At 59.8% G+C, this 15,477-nt stretch overlaps 1 protein-coding gene across 1 annotated transcript; it reads right to left on the bottom strand.

Annotated features, from left to right (window-relative positions):
* Window positions 1-323: 323 nt before the first annotated feature.
* Window positions 324-14,251, bottom strand: Fam78a (family with sequence similarity 78 member A). Its single transcript, XM_078048427.1, has 3 exons — window positions 13,644-14,251; window positions 12,010-13,050; window positions 324-3,176 (listed from the first exon to the last, which is right to left on the bottom strand). Exons 2-3 carry the CDS (start codon window positions 12,330-12,332, stop codon window positions 2,648-2,650), a joined length of 852 nt encoding a protein of 283 aa, XP_077904553.1. The 5' UTR covers window positions 12,333-13,050; window positions 13,644-14,251; the 3' UTR covers window positions 324-2,647.
* Between the last annotated feature and the right edge of the window lie 1,226 nt (window positions 14,252-15,477).

Raw genomic sequence — 15,477 nt, forward strand, 5'->3', positions numbered from 1 at the left:
AGCCTGAACTCTGATCACCCCAGACGACAGGTTCTGCTGTTTGTCCCAAAGCCAAGCTGCTCTCAAGTCCCGGCTTGACTGCCACTTGCCACCCTCCTCCACCGAGGTGCTGGCCAGGGGCACTTCTGGGTGCCGAGATCCCCCAGCTGTGGACAGGAGCAGGTGTGCTGAAGGACTGGCTGGCCTCCCCACCTGCAGGTCCTCAGCACCAGAACCCCAGCCTCACACCGTCCTCCCCTACCAGTGGCCCCGTGGCCACCACACCAAGCCATCATCCCCGAAATGAATCACCACCCCAGAAACACCCAGATCCTAGCCAGGCCTACTTTAAAATTAACTTTATTTCTCTTTATATTTGTGGGGTTTTTTATTTTAAATTTTTAAAAAAGGCTCATTTTACATTGTCCTCGAGTCCTGTGCCTCCTAGTCAGGACCCAGGATCACTTTCACAGTACGCTCCACGACCAGAGACGGCTCTTATTGCTGGAAGGAGTGTGTGTCCAGGAGTGGGGGGACGTCGAAGGACTCGAGGCCCGGCAGGAAGCCTGGGACTGGGTGCACGTCACGCTGAGCATCCTCAGCTGGACCTGTACCCTCTCTCGGGGTCTTGCCGGCCCCACCTTCAGTCAGGCAGGAGGGTGGAGAAGAAGGGGCTTGGGATGATGGCCAGGAGCCCTGGTGGGCAGGGCAGGCCCTGCATGGGGAGGGAGTGGCCCCTGTCTCAAATGCGTGTTCACACTCAAGAAATGCAGGCTTGGGAGCCCCAGTGCTCCAGAGCAGCTGAGGACCTCCCTCACAGCCCCACTCCAAGAAGGACCCTTGGTGACAACCAGGCCAGCTGAGAACCCCGCTTCCTGGCACCCGGCCCTGGCCCGTTTCCTTTTTAGTGCAAGAAGGACCTGAGTGTAGAGAACGGCCTCCAGCCACAAGGCCCAGCAGGCAGAGCTAGGACCCCACCATTCCCCACTCCAGGCCACAGCCTCTCTGGTGGCCAGGCCTCTGTACACACAAAGGGAACCTGCAGTTCCAGGGGAGGCCCAGCGCTGGACAGCGGCTCCCTGAACACCACGCTGCATGCCTGCGAACCCTCACCTGGTCACTGAGGCTCCTGCCAGTGGCTCATCTGCAGCAGAGGTGGTTTCCCCTAGTCTGACGGTCTCCTGTGTTTGGTCACTGTGGGTGTGAAGGCAGGGCCAGGGATGCAGCGGGAGGTTGGCAAGCTCGAGGGAGCGTGGCTCGGGCAAGGGTCCCTGGGAGTGCCCAGGGGCAGCAGACAACAGTCAAGACCTGTCCTCGGGTTCCAGAAAGCAGACCCAAGACTGGACACCTGGTGGCCGTCCTCAGGCCACTGTTCTGCCAGCCCAGCCCCTGCAGTGGCCTGATGAGCCCTCCCTGCCCTGGGTCTAGGTTTCTTTCTCAGAGGACAAGAGAAGCACTCAGCTGACCCCAGACCTCCCAGAGACACAGTGCCTAGGTGTGGCTCAGGTGCCCCCCACAGCCTGCCTGCACCACCCCTGGGGCTTGGAGCCTGTCCGCAGCCTCCCCAGAGAGCCGGGGGTGCGTCCCCTGAGATGAGCCAGAAGGCTTGCACTGGCTCCTTTGCAGTAGCTGAGGACAGCCAGCCAAGGGCACGGGTGCCACCAGATTCAAGACTTGAGGTCAGTGAAAGGAGGGACACGGTGCCTTTCTTACCTTTGAGACTCAAATGAGGACTGTTGTGTGGTGCTGGGACCAGTGTGGAGGGACAGGAAAAGCTGCACGCTGCAGGGGACGAAGGTGAGGGCAGAGCTGGGATGGGTGGGGACGGAGAGGGTAAAAATCCCCTGGGTCACTTACTGCTCCCGGGCCTCCCCTCCTCTGGAGCCACCCCAGGCGAGTTAAGGCTGTGAGGAGAGAGAGGCCACTGCAGAGGCCCCAGCTCACAGCCCCCGGCAAGCACCAGGAGGGCGTCTGCCCAGGGTGGAGAGAACAGCCTCGGCAGAACCTGTGGGTCTGCTTGAGCACGAGACAGGCAACTGGTTTCAGGCTTAAGTTCCCACACTGTCCCCCTCCTGAGACAACTGGCTGGCTCTGTGGCTCTCCCCCTGGACCTGATGCCCGCCCTCCGCCTCTGGCAGAGAGGTACAGTCCAGTAGGAGAGAGACCCCGTGTTGTTTCTGATTCCTTTTTTTTTTCCTTTAAATTCGGCTTAAGGCAAAAGTTTGGCAAAGCAAGTCTACATAAGGCCGCGTGGCAGAGGACCAGGGAGGAGGGGAGCCGCCCCACACACCGAGGCCTGGGCTTCCCCCATACTCAGTGCCTCTTGCTCCTGCCCCTGAACCCCAAAAAGAGGAGTTAAAAAAAAGCAGTGTTTCGGGGATCGGCTGCAAGTGAACGGCAGGTCGAGAGGAAAGGAGAGGAAAGGAGACCCCAGGGGACCCTGAAGGGTGTCCCTGAAGGTGCCCCTGGGGTCTGTCCGTCCGCTGGTCTCCCCCCTCCCCACAGGAAGCAGGTGGCGAGAGCCGGGAGGCGAGCGGGGGGCATCAGCACAGTGAGATCCGCCCGCTGGAGAAGGTAGAGTGGTTGTATTTGCTGACCAACAGTGTGTTGGGTTTTGTCTGAGCAGAATCATCGTCTGTGAGTCTAACCTAGCCAGGCGCCCTGGCTGTTACCGGTGCTTGGGTGGAATCACCACCAGCGGCTGCCCATACTTGGGCCGCCACATTAGGACCTGAGCGTCGTTGGCATTGGGCTTGACCAGGGCGCTGGGCGGGATGGGCTCGTTCTTGCTCAGGATTTTGGGCTGGTCCTGGGCAATGGGCTCCCGCAGCCTGGCGCGCTGGCCCAGGGGCCGGTTGGGGTTCACCTCAATGCTCAGCTGCATGCGCCAGTGCAGCGTCTGCAGGATGATCATGTCGTTGGTGGAGGTGTTGGTGGCCACCAGCCACGTGGTGAAGCTCTGGTCCCGGTAGATGTTGGTCAGTTTGGCCACGTTGCTCTCGCTGACCGGCACGGCCCACGTGACGCTGGGGTAAAAGTTGTCATTCATGCTGATGATGAACTTGGAGTCTCTCTTGGTGGGGCCCACGATGGTGCAGGTCTCCGTGGTGTTGCCGTACCAGGGGTAGTTCACCCCGTCCGAGTCGCTGATGGCCTCAATCTTGCCTTCCTGAAGGTCGGGGAGCTCCCAGCTGGACCTAGGACAAAGAAGGCCAGGTCACTCACTCGGTCACTCAGCAAGGTTTGTCTTTGACGTCGTAGTGGACCAGGCCCTGAGAACAGGATGGACACAGCACATCAGTGTCCTTTGACCCTAGGGCTTGCTGCCTAGGTGAGGGTCCGGTAGGAAACAGATATCCGATGCCAGGTGGGTGACCCCCAGGCAGGGCCACGTCCTATGCTCCGGCACCATCTGAATCAGACTCCTCAGGGACCAACCCTCTGTCTTGGGTCCCACTCTGCGGTAGACCAGGCCTGATCCCAGCTGGGATTTAGAGAGGCTCTGGTTGCCCCTCCGTAACTAGGGCCTGCTGGTAGTTGGCAGTAATGACACACACGTGCTCTGGCTGAGTGACTGGCTGAATGCAGTGACCATAGGGCGGGGTCTCCACAGATACCAGAGGGACAGTGGCGTGCAGCACAGCCCCATGACCTTGGTCAGGGTGGAGGCTGCAGACTCCCAGGGGACACAGCGTGTCAGGAGGGAAAGCAGGTTGGCAGCCCCTCCCACCTGCACCTGTGCCCTGCCCCAGAAGTGTCCTCCAGCTGTAGGGGCTGACAGGAGCCCACGGGCCAGCCAATCTAGAAATGATGCCTGACCCCTTTTGGCCAGTGTCTGACCCTGGCAAACTGAGTCCTCTTCTGGGCTTCAGTGTCCTTCCCATGAAAGGGGGTGACTCCAGCCTTTCCCTGCCAATCAGCCCCCCAGAGCCCTTCAGCTCCACCTTCCTCCCCTCTCACCCAGGCCAGAGCCGGTGCTGGAGGAAGTCCTGGGGCTGCAGTGCCCCTTCCTCCCCACCAGCAACCCTTCTCCTCTCCAGCTTGCCTCCAAGGGGCAGCGGAGACTGCTGGGCCCCTTTTCTGGAGCAATAGAACAAGAGGAAACCTGACAGGGTCCCTCCCAAAAGGCTGCCCTCCCTCCTGGCCTCAGAGCCGGCACGGCCCTCAGTGCCGCCTGCTGACCAGTGATGCCCTGCTGCAACCACAGGCTGGGGAGCTGAGAGGACGTCTAGGCAGATGCCCCTGGCCAGCACGTGGTCAGCCTGACTTGCTTCTCTCCGCAGGGGCCCCTGAAGGTCGTCTGGAACCCCTTGGGCTGTCAGTCTCAGCCCCCTTGGTGGCATGGGACCCTGGGCAAGTCCTGAAAGCCGTGCAGTGGGGCAGGCAAGGCCACTTTTTCCCAGGAAATTTGGCTAAGCAGTGGGGCCCAGGCCCTGGGTCTGACCAGACCCATCCTGAAAAGTGGTTTTAGTTTTGGTTTTCTCGTTAGTTTTTCGATGTGCTGGGCTGGGCTGGAACCCAGGACTCCTGCATGCCAGGCAAGGGCTCCACCACTGAGCCACACCTCAGTCTAAAGTGCAGGCAGCACACTGGCAAAGGCACTTAGTTCTGTCCCAGCCCTAGGTCACTTCCAAAGAGTCAATGGCCACTCTCTCTCTGGCCCCAGCCCCCTAAAGCCCAAGGCCTGGGTCAGTCACAGACAGGTGACAGCACCATAAGCCAGCAGGCAGCAGTCTCATACAGCACATTACTCACACCCAGGACACTGCCATGTCTTCATCGCAGGGCCTGGGGGCGGGGAGTGCGGTCCAGGAGGTAGCCCCAGGGACAGGGAGCAACTCAGCCCAGCCACCAGCCCTGTGACCACAGGGCAGACCCCCTTCCGTCCGCAGCCTGTGCCTAACAATGCACTCCTGGGAGTGCCTGTGCAGTCAGTGGCTGTCGATGGAAACTTCTGGAGACTGTGGAGGGAGGCGCCAGCAGTGGCAGGTGTGCCTCCAGGACCAAGAGACCTGCCAGCCCTGATGACCAGACGCCTCTTCTGACCCTCATTTATGCTTTCAGATGACACGCGCCCTTCAGGTGTGAGTTCCACACGGAGGGGCTGCACCCCAGGGACCCCGGCCCACCCTACTCCATAGGCCCCTTCTCCTTTGCCTTCAGGGACCCTGACCCCCTCCTGGTCTCCCAGCCTCCTGCAAGCTTTTAAAAACACAAATCTGGTTACACTGCCCAACCCTGTTAAGCCCGCCAGGACCCCCGGGGCCCTAACCCCGTGTGGCTGAAGCCCAGAGCGAGTGCGCACACCGCTCCCGGGGCTTGCGAGCCAGTGCCCTGCCCCTCCCGTCCCGAAGGCTTCCACCAGGAGTAGTGTCCTCCGCCTCCTGTCCTAGTTAGCAGGTACTCACTGCTCAGCTCTAGGGCCACCATCCCAGAGATGCTGCCCCGACCCTCCCCATGGGCCAGGTGGCCTCGGTCAGCGCTCAGTGCCGTCAGATCCCCATCCTGCTGCTTCCTGGCACACGCATGAGGGTGATTAAATAATTATGCCATCATTTGTGGGCAATCTCTTCCCCAGATGGACCACAAGGGCAGAGAGGGCAGGGACCAGGTCTGCTCGTCACCACGCAGCCAGGAAGCATCCCAGAGCCTGGCCCAGAGCCAGGGAGGACAAACGCTTGTGGCCTGACCGAGAACTGTCAGTGACAGTCTCTCCTTGGGTCCTGAGCCCCACAGGGGTCTCCATGAGGAGTGTCAGGCACCCCGAGTTCCTCAGAGCCTCTGCTCCCCTGAAGAGCCGCAGGTGGGATCACCACGAGCAGGATGGGCTGTCACCACAGTCATGTGGTGACAGCGGGTGCCATTCACACGGATGTGCCAGAGGCCACATGTACTCTGGGGATAGACTTAATGAAGTTAGAGGCCCAGTCCAAGGTCACACTCCTGGGAAGGGTCCAGCTAGAGCTCACAGCATGAGCCTGGGCTGACCCACACTCAGGCTCCGAGCAGCACGCCTGCCCAGTGCGAGTTCGAATGAGGCAGAAAGGCTGCCACAGGAGGCTGGCGATGGGGGAGGCTGCTCCTGAGGAAGCCTCGACTGGCAGTGGTGGAGGGTCACCTGTGGGGTGACCTCAGCTCAGGGCCTCAGGTGGAGCCACCAGCCAGTAGCCAGCCTAGACCCTCCAAGGCCTTGAGGACAAGGGTGACTTTGCCACCTCTGTGACCTCTACCAGGCCGCCAGGTGCACCCCTTTCCGGACTTCTGAAGAACAGTACCGATGAGGGTTGCAGGCCATGCTCACAGTGTGCATCAACAGGAAGTGGGTGGTGAGCAGGGCCTGGGCTCTCTCCCCAGCTGGCTCAGGGCCCTCCAAGCCCCCAAGGGCCCTGCCTCCTCCCTTTGTTCAGGGTCCCCAGTCCTGACTCCACAGCCAGAAGACCAAAAAGGCCCTCTGGGCCAGGCCTGAAAGTTCACCAATCGCTGGGTTTCCTCCCTTCACTTTGGTCTCGTCTGCGCGTCTCCTGCATGCTTATTCATTTAACTCTTCCCCTCAAAATCAATCACTTTTTTAAAAGTTCAACTACATTCAGTCTCTCCTAGGAAGCACCTCTGAAAGGACAGGTTGCACATGCAGAGATATGGAACTGGACCTGCTTTCTAACGCGCACCACACACATTGCTGGGCCCACAGCTCTCCTGCCCAGCCCTGGTTCCAACCATCCACCCAGGCCTGATTGGAATTTAGGGATTATCTCACCTGGTCCCCAAATGTGCAGTTTATAATTTGGTGAAATTTGCAAAGTATTCATTCTGGAAAAGTTGCACAACTTTACAGAAACTGAGGCCAGGAGCCAGCCCCCTTGCACACTGGACTAGGATCCAGGTGCCCCACCTGCTGTGGCCCGGGGGCTCTGACCTCCCAGGCCCCCAGAGCTTGCTCACAGCCAGCGGAGGGCGCTAGAGGCTTCCCCCCCTCAGGCCCTTTGCTGAGGCTCCCCAACAACAAACCCCACTCCTTCCGGGGCAGCCACCCTCTTCCTGCCCACCCCACCCCTCCTCACCCAGGCCACAGCCCTGGACCCGACTGGGACAAGAAGACCCACAGTGCTTGTTTAATTTTAGCTTTCGGTTATAAAAATATGTACTTATTTTAAAAAAGCAATCCCTAAAGAAGTGTATAAATAAAGTGAAAACCAAAAACCATCTCTTCCTGCCCTCCTGCCCCAGCGAGGCCACTCACCATGCTCCGTCCCCAGGCCTTTCTCTGAATGTCCCATGTCTAGTGTTTTCTTTATAACATATTGTCTTACAACTCCCCTTCAAATGCAGGGTATAACATCACGTTCCCTCCCGGTAGGGACACCTCCAAGTCCACCCAGCGGCCCCTCACACTTCCTCTGTAGACAGACCATGCTCCCTACAGAAGGACACAGGGGTTGTTGGGGGTTTTCGCTACTGTGAACAGGGCTGAGTTTGCATCCCTGCACATCCATCTTTCTGTCCTCACCCCTACATGCACGCACCTGCTGACTCCTTAGCGTGTACTTCCTGGATGCCCCCGTGAGCCAGGCCCGGTTGGGGCACAGGGGTCTGTGAGCCAGGCTCCAGCAGGACACCCCAGCTGAAGGGCGCGAGATCTGAATAGCCAGCCCTCCCGGCAGAACCGCCTGGACGGTACTCCCACTAACCAAGGCACGCTGAGCTTTTTCATTTTCACCCAATCTGACCAATAACAAAGGACCTCAGTATTTTGTCATCTCCCTGATGACCCTGTCCGTCTTGCACGCTCCCAGATCAGCCAGCTTTTGTTTCCAAGACTGGGAAGGTGGACAAGGGCTGGAGCCACTGCTTGGCCAGGGCTGGTCCAGGGGGAGTTCTCTCTGGGCCAGGCCATCCCCCACCACTTCCTCCCACCCCAAAGCCTCCACACAGGGACTTCCCTCTCCCACCCACCCCGCCCTTGCCTCCGCCAGGGCCCAGCAGATGGGGGGAGGCCGCCTTCCGGTCACAGAGAGGAAGCCTCGTCCTCAATTGTTCTGTGCAGAGCCTGAAGCGCAGGCCCCGGGCTTCAGGAAGAGGCCACATGGTCAGCAGGGACATTCCTCCAGGGCCCCTAGATCTGTGTCCTGAAGCCTCCTCTGGCAGGTCTCGGGCGGAGGCTGCATCCTCATCCTAAAACGAGGCCCTCCTGAGGTCCTGCGGAGCACCCTCTGAAGGGGAGCCCATGGCAGCTGAGCTCCCCCACTCAGCATCCCTCCTCCCTGCCCGCCCTTCCCCACCAGCCCCTGGAACCCCGTGACAGCAGGTGCCAGCCCACGTGTGGGCCAGAAAGACCCAGGAGCCTCAAGGGCCCGGCTCTCCTGCCACAGAAGGGTGTGGGAAGCCCAGGACAAGGGATGGGCGGCAGACCCAGTGCAGCAGCCTGTAGCCCGCTCTCTGCCAGGTGGTGCAGAATGATAACCCGTTGCTAGTCATCCTGATTCACAGTGACAGACCGCTAGCCGTCGTGGAGGAGGGGCTCCTGCACCCGGGGCGCTCTGAGCACCTGCGGCCCGTCTCCTCCCTAAGTCCTCCTGGAGGGAGGAGCAGGCGTTCCCATTTCACAGATGGAAACTGAGGCTCTAAAAGGTTAAGAGACTGACCTAGGGCCTGGGGCCAGACCCACCTGCTGCCGAACATGGGTACAGGGCACTGTCTACCCAAAGGGACCCTCCGTTTGAACTGCTCTCCTCTCCTCACCCCCAAGGCTGCCCGATGGCAGAATCCTGAGCCATATGGCTCCTAGCCTTGGCCTTGGATGTGGGCCAGGCTCCCTGGGGGCTCCAGAGAAGGGCGAGCTAGGGACAAGGCGAGTGTCTCCCACACAGGCGAGAAACTGTGACTTGTCACTTAGAAGGCTCTGCGCCAGCTGACAGGTGGCAGTTGAGGAATTGCGGAGGACGGCTGTGGAGGCAGGTGTCTCCAACAGTCTGGAGGGGGGCTGGCTTTTAAAGCAATGTGGGTTGGACCCAAAACCATATAGAATCTCTCGAGCTGGCACGGGGAAGCGCCATTTCCCAAAGTCGGGGCGCTGCTGAGGTGGCAGCTTTGGTATTTATTATTCCATTTCAAACACTTCTAACCCAGAATCTCATTCTAAAAAGTTCACCTCCTGGCTAAGGGATTAATTTCCAGCAGGGATAACGTTGGGGGCATGATGGATTTCGGCTAAGTATTTGGAATTAATATTTTGAGCACAAACCCATTTGTGAAGAACAGAAGCCCTGATGGAGGCTTGGCCACCTGGCAGCAGTCCCCTGCCCAGGCCACTGAAGCCCAGTAGTGATTCCAAGTGTCTGGGTTGGATCCAGTGGTTCTCAACTAGGGTGATTTGGCACCCCTCCCAGGAGACACTGGGCCATGTTTGGGGACCTTTGTGCTTGTCACATCGGGTAGGGGTGCTACTGGCATGGAGTGGGCAGTGACAGGAGACGCTGCTTGGTTTCTCCCTCTGCTCAGGCCTCCCAACCCCTGGCATGAAGCTGCACCCCACTCTGGCTCAGGCAAGGAGCAGGGACAATGCTGGGCTGGTAGCAGCTTCTGGTCTACCTCACTGACTCCATGCTCCACTCTCCCACGCTGCACCTGGGGCTTAAGACTCAAAAACAGGAGTTATCGTAGGAAGTCTCGGATGGGGAAAATGGGAAGGCTCTTCTAAATCCCAGGTAAATGCTTCTATTTACTTTCAGGAGGCTTCCAAGAGCCCCTCGACTTCTCAGGGCACGGGGTGAGCACAGAGCAGAGCAGGGCCCAGGAATTGGGGGCCTGGCAGTTCCAGCTCTCCTTCCATTCTGTTGACTAGTGATGAAAAGTTGGGCAGCCTCCTACGCTGTCGCCTGCCCCCGTCCTCCCCTTGAATCCTCACAGCAGCCTCCGGGGAGCTCTCTCCTTATCCTCATGTGCAGAGAACAGGAAGGACTTCCACGGCTGCCCCAGAGCCACCACCCGGGGACCTTCTGCAGCCCAGTGCTGCCCCTCCCAGGGAGCCACATGCCCTCTCCTTCCCCAGGGCTGGTCCTACCCGACACCAGGGTACTCAGGGAGAATGCAAGGAGACAGGCGCCCCAGAGCAACAAAACCGTAAGGGCAATGGAGAGACAGAAAATGGCTTTAGCCACTTAAACCATCCCTGACCTGAGCTATTTTTAAATTTTTAAAGTTAGGGTGTAGACCCTGTGTAAAAGAGGAAGACCTGGTAGTAGTTGACATCTGTTCCAACTCTAGTTTCAGCCAAAATCCTCAGCTTTACAAATACTGTCACTCACTCCCATCCAGTAGAATCACAATCACAACAATGCCAAAGGACAGCTGCCTACACTGAGTGTCCACTCGGCTTGGCTGAGCGCTGACTGCTTGACAAAGGTCGTCTTGAGTAGTTCTCCAAATAATCCGTGGGAAGGGGCTATGTTTAGCCCCAGTTTGCAGAAAAGCAAAACCAAGGCTCAGAGTGACTAAGGAACTCGCTTAGGGTCACATCCCAGAGTCTGGCCTCCCGCCCAGGTCTGCTTGACCGCAGAGTCCGAGTTGCACGAGGTTGTCTAACCAGGAACAAGGACTGGCATAGTAATGGTGAGGTCGCCCAGCTCCCTGACTCTCAGCCTGGCTGAACAGAAATCAGGCAAGAAATTAGGCTTAGCCAGAAACCCCCGAGGGAAACCTTTGTTTGTCGACAACTGTCCCGGATGCTTTGCAAAGCCAGGCTGAAGCCTTCTTAGGAAAGGTCCTCCCTGAGTAACCAAGAGTCACGTTTTCCTTCCTGGAGAGGAAGCCAGCCCCCCACCTAAACCACATTAATAGCCTCTCTTAGGATAGGAAGAACTAGTGAACAGAGGCCAGGTTGCTGGAGGGATGCCCACAAGTGTCTCCATGGGCCCTGTGTACCCCACAGTCTTCGGGAAATCACAGTTACAGCCCGTTTTTAAGTTTACCACAATCATCCTGCTTCCCTTAGAACCTAGAGTCGCTAAGTGGACAGGGCACGCAATCTGTGCCCAATCGTCTGCAGCCCTCCTAGCCCAGCACGACCATCCATCAGTGATGGGCTCCAACACTGGGGGAAACTCGCCTCTTCCACACCTGCAGAGCTGGGAAGTAACGCTCCCTGGGGTGGGTGCTGAGAGAGGGCTATGGGGCTGTGTCCAGGGACAGTCATGGGCATCAAATTGGCAGCCTGCCCCTTGGGGCTCACCTAGGTCCCACAAAGGTCCTCATGCTCAGAAACAACTTTTGCACAGCCCTGTTCCAGGGTGACCAAGTCAAGTCATTTCCCCTAAGAGCATCTCCAGCTGCCCTTTCTACCCTGGGATGGCTATTTCTGGGTCAAGGAACATGCCAGAACAAGGACCACACAAACATTTCAGAGACCAGGCTGCAGGGAAGAGGCCAGTGGGCTCCTTAGCCATTCCTAGTTAGTTCTCCACTGGAGGGACAGCAGATGCTGACACTGCTAATGCCTGGGAGGCAGAGAGCTTCAACCAGGTTTCTAAAGCTAAGGACTCTCTCAACATAAAGCCCTTTGCAATGTCAAAATCTTCCCAAGCACCCCCAGGGCCTGATGAGTATCTGAAAGCACAAGTTCAGGCCCAACCAGAGGGCTCGAGAGTCCAGCACAAGGGGCAGAGCAGTGGCCTCTCTGATGACCCCTGACGGCCCTGACACTCTTCAGGCAGATGGAACACTTGTTTGCTAAAAGAGGCCTAGGGAGGAATGTGGCTCTATTTTCTTGGCATCTTGGGGGGAAGGACAGGAACCCAGGGGGCAATGGCCAGTAGGTCCTAGAGCCATGATTCCTAGTCTGGATCAACAAGTAAACCCTCCAGGGAGTCACCTGGCCCAAGACCATGCAGAAGCCACTTCCACAGCTGCCTAAAGCTTCCCTCTGGCCAGGGAAGGACCCCCTCCTTGGGAATCTCTAACCCACTCCTCCGGTCCCCAGGCCTCCAAGCTGACCCCCACCAGCAGCCCCCAAGCTGGGTCTTGAACAGTACTCACATGCCCTGCTCTCCGTACTGGTTGTAGAACTCCATGTGGCTGCATGCCTGAATCCAGCCAACAATCCAGGTCTCTTTCTTGGGGATGGGCGGCATGACCACCTGGGCCGAGGCCCGGAAGTGGGGCGTCCGGTAGCGGAGCACCACACTGGAGGACTCATCAATGCTGGTGGGGATGGGGTCGATAGAGGCTTTCACGTCAATCACGGTGATCCCTTCCCGGAAGACTCTGGCTTTGCCTCCGATGCTCTGAATACAGCCCATGGCACACAGGACCACACTAATCTCCAGGGAAGGCCAGCAGTCCCAGAGAAAACAGGGCATTGAAAGGATGGAGGCTGCGGGACCCAGTGCAGAGGGGAGGTGCAATCCAATCTCAAACCTCAAAACTGATATCCATAGGATAGAAAACTCACTGGGTCCAGGGGATTTGCATATCACTACCTTGGGCCTGTTTATAAATAAGGATTTTGCTGCATCTCAAGAGCCCTGGGCTCTCTCCTCCTAGCAGTGGACAAAAATCACCGATATTCTTTGGGTTAAAAAAAGAAAAAGTTTGGAGTTTAGTGGATAGGCATGTTGTTCTGACTTCCAGCCCTTCCGGGCCTCACACGCGGGGACGGCAGCTCGGAGACTCTCCCTGAAGTCTTCGGAGGAAGCAGGCGAGCGCTGGCAGACACATAAATAAGGAAGGCTCGGTCCCCGCGCGGTCGCGCCACCCTCGTTGCAGAAGACCGACTTCCTGCCCTTCTGCCTTCCGCACGCGCTCCCCCGGGCACACGCGCCCGCCCGGCGGGGCCCAGTCAATCGAAGAGCGTTTTCCGTTCACTCGGCCGAGGTCTCGGCGCCCCGGGGCTGGGCGCCCACCCGCGGCTCCCGGGAGGCGCGCTCCGGGCTCTGCGCTCGCCGGGTCCCCGTCGGCGCCCGCTGGCGAGCGCGCCGCGTGCCCCTCGCCGCTGTCGCTGTCGCCGGGGGCAGCCGTGCGGGGCCCCGGGACTGCGCTCCGGCCGCCGCCGCCTGGTTCGCCGCGGCCACCGAGGACCTGCGGGGAGGTGGAAGGGATAGAGCGTCAAAGTTGAGCCGAACTTTGCTGCGGGGGGCGCGCGTGGGCGGCGACGCGTGTGCGCGGGGCGCCGGCTGCGGAGCTGACGGAGCGGCTCTGGGCGGTCTCCCCGGAGGCGGCGGCCCCCCCGCCAGCCCGTCAGTGGCGGCCGCACGACCGCGCGCTCCAGCGAATAATCGCCGCCCGTGACATCTCCGCTGACACCCTCGCGGCCCGGGGTGAGGTGGGGGGCGACCCGCTGCCACTGCAGCGAGCCTCCAGGACTTGCCGGCCCTAGCACTGCCTCCGGCGCCTCGTCGCCAGCGCCGGGTGCCCCTTCTCCGCCCGGGTCCCTCCAGTTCCCTGGGGACGCAGTCCTAGTCCCCAGACCGGTCTGATCCGGAGCGCGCTCCTTCTCGGGCGGGGGTCGCGGGACCCCAGGAGGGCGCAGTGCCCCCGCCCCGCCGCGTTGGGCACTCCTGTCCCCACTCCCCTACCGCTAGCGGCCCCAGAACCCCGCGCGTCGGGCGCGCTCGACACTGCCGGGGAACTTTGGCGCGCACGCCCCCACCCGGGCAGCGCCGCCGACTCACCTGCCCCTGGGGCCGCTCCGCGCGCCCGGGTCGCCGCCCTCCACGCGCCCGGACCCCGCCGCCGGCACGTTTTCGGGGCGCCCCCGCCCCCTCCCCCGGGCACTGTCCCTCGGTTCTCTCTACTTGGGTCTGAGCCGGCGTCGGCGCCCCGGGCCCTCCTGTCTCAGGGCTGCTGGGGATGGCCGGGGGCGGAGAGCTGAGGCTCGGGGCTCTCTCGCCCCCACCCCACGCGCCGCCCTTATTTTATGATCATTGTGAGCGTGCTGTCGCCGCTTAGCCCCGCCGCCGCGCCGCAGCCGCCTGGCGCGCCCCGCGCTGCCTCGCGCTGCTGCAGCATCGGAAAGGCAACCAGGTCAAACTTTGCAGAAACTCGGCCCCTGCGCCGGCCTGGCCCCCGCGTCCGCCCGCAGCCGCCGGCCGGAGCGCAGCCGGCACACAGGGACCGCCGCCCGCTCGCCCGCCCCGCCGGGATGCAGGTCCGCAGGCGGCGGTGGCGGCGGGCGGGCGGGCGCCGCCTCCTCCTCCTCCCCGCCCGCCCGGCTCTCCACCCGCGCTCCCGCACACAGCGCGCCCTCCTCCTGGTAATCCCTCTCTCCCTGTCTTCCCCCCTTCTCCCGCTTTGCAGCTGCTGGGGGAGCTGAGTCTCTCCTTGCAAAAACGACATTTCCTTTTTGTCTATCCTCGGGAATTCTGGGTAGTGTAGTTCCGCGACTGTCTTGGGTCCAGGGGGCTGCTCCCCGTGCCCTTTGACCTCTACAGACCAGAAACTTTCCCAGGCTCAAGGCAATTGGAGAAGGGCTAAATGGCCTTGGAGTTCCAGGACGCGGGGGTTTAGTGGCTGCGTGGAAACTTCGGGGCTCTGTGAGGCTCCAGGGCTAGAAGGTTGGGATTGAGGGGACAGAAGTTGCTTCCCATTCTTCCCTCCAGTGCTGGACCCTAGCATCCTGAAAGGTGGGGCCCCAGCTGGGTGAGAAGTACTACACAAGACTCATCAATCCACCAACCACCAGCCACCTTGGGTAAGGAGGCCTGTTAGATGTGTACTTCACATAGGAGTATCACGCAGTGCAGAGATCAGGAACCTGCCCAAGACCTCACTGTCCCCACTCAGATGGGCCCCAGGGATCTGAGTCAGGGTTCAAAAGAGGACTGTTCCTGAATAGCACTGGGAAAGCAATGCATCTTTCCAAGCAACCACATGCCAGCAGCCCCTCCTCTATCTTTCAATCCCTGCCCCCCAGGGAAAGGCCAAATGATTTGTGACATCAGAAAACCTTGCTGCTAAGTAAAGCCACACACCCACCTCCACTACACCCCTTGACTCTGACTTCCACAGATATTCATAGCAGGGTGCAGGACAGGTGGTTCCTGCCAGACCCAGAACATGTCAGGGTTCTGGTCATTTGGGGGACTTTCGAAGGAGGCCAGACAGACTGATCTATCTCCCTGCAGCACCAGCTGAGTCACAGAGCAGGAAGTAACTAGTTAAAGTGGCTGCTGGCTTTCCCTGAGCCACACCCTCACCTTAGCCATTGCCATTGGCCTGTGTCCCTGGTCTAGTGAAGGGGTCATTCTTCTCCAGTTCAGTGAGTTGGTGGCTTATTCCTAGTCCTTATTCCTAGACTCAGACCAAAATTGGCAAGTAGCTGAGCCAGTGCCACGGGGTTGCCCTCATGGACTGTCTGACCACATGGCAGAACCCCGGCCAACACACAGGTTCCCTAGAGCCCCGGCATGAACTTTCATTTCTGGGAAGAAATCTTCCCTGGCCTCTTAACCCACAGTGACCTCCCCCACCATGAACTTGGGACGCCCATGAAACATTCCCCACCTC

The sequence above is a fragment of the Ictidomys tridecemlineatus genome, chromosome 4 (genome assembly GCF_052094955.1).
Source record: "Ictidomys tridecemlineatus isolate mIctTri1 chromosome 4, mIctTri1.hap1, whole genome shotgun sequence".
NCBI classification, from domain to species: domain Eukaryota; kingdom Metazoa; phylum Chordata; class Mammalia; order Rodentia; family Sciuridae; genus Ictidomys; species Ictidomys tridecemlineatus.

Excerpts from the sequence above, each read along its gene's own strand:
- Fam78a (XM_078048427.1), bottom strand. The coding sequence starts at position 12,332 with ATGCCCTGTTTTCTCTGGGACTGCTGGCCTTCCCTGGAGATTAGTGTG. Across the intron at positions 3,177-12,009 it reads CAGTACGGAGAGCAGGGCAT|GTCCAGCTGGGAGCTCCCCG; the intron begins GTGAGTACTGTT and ends TCTTTGTCCTAG.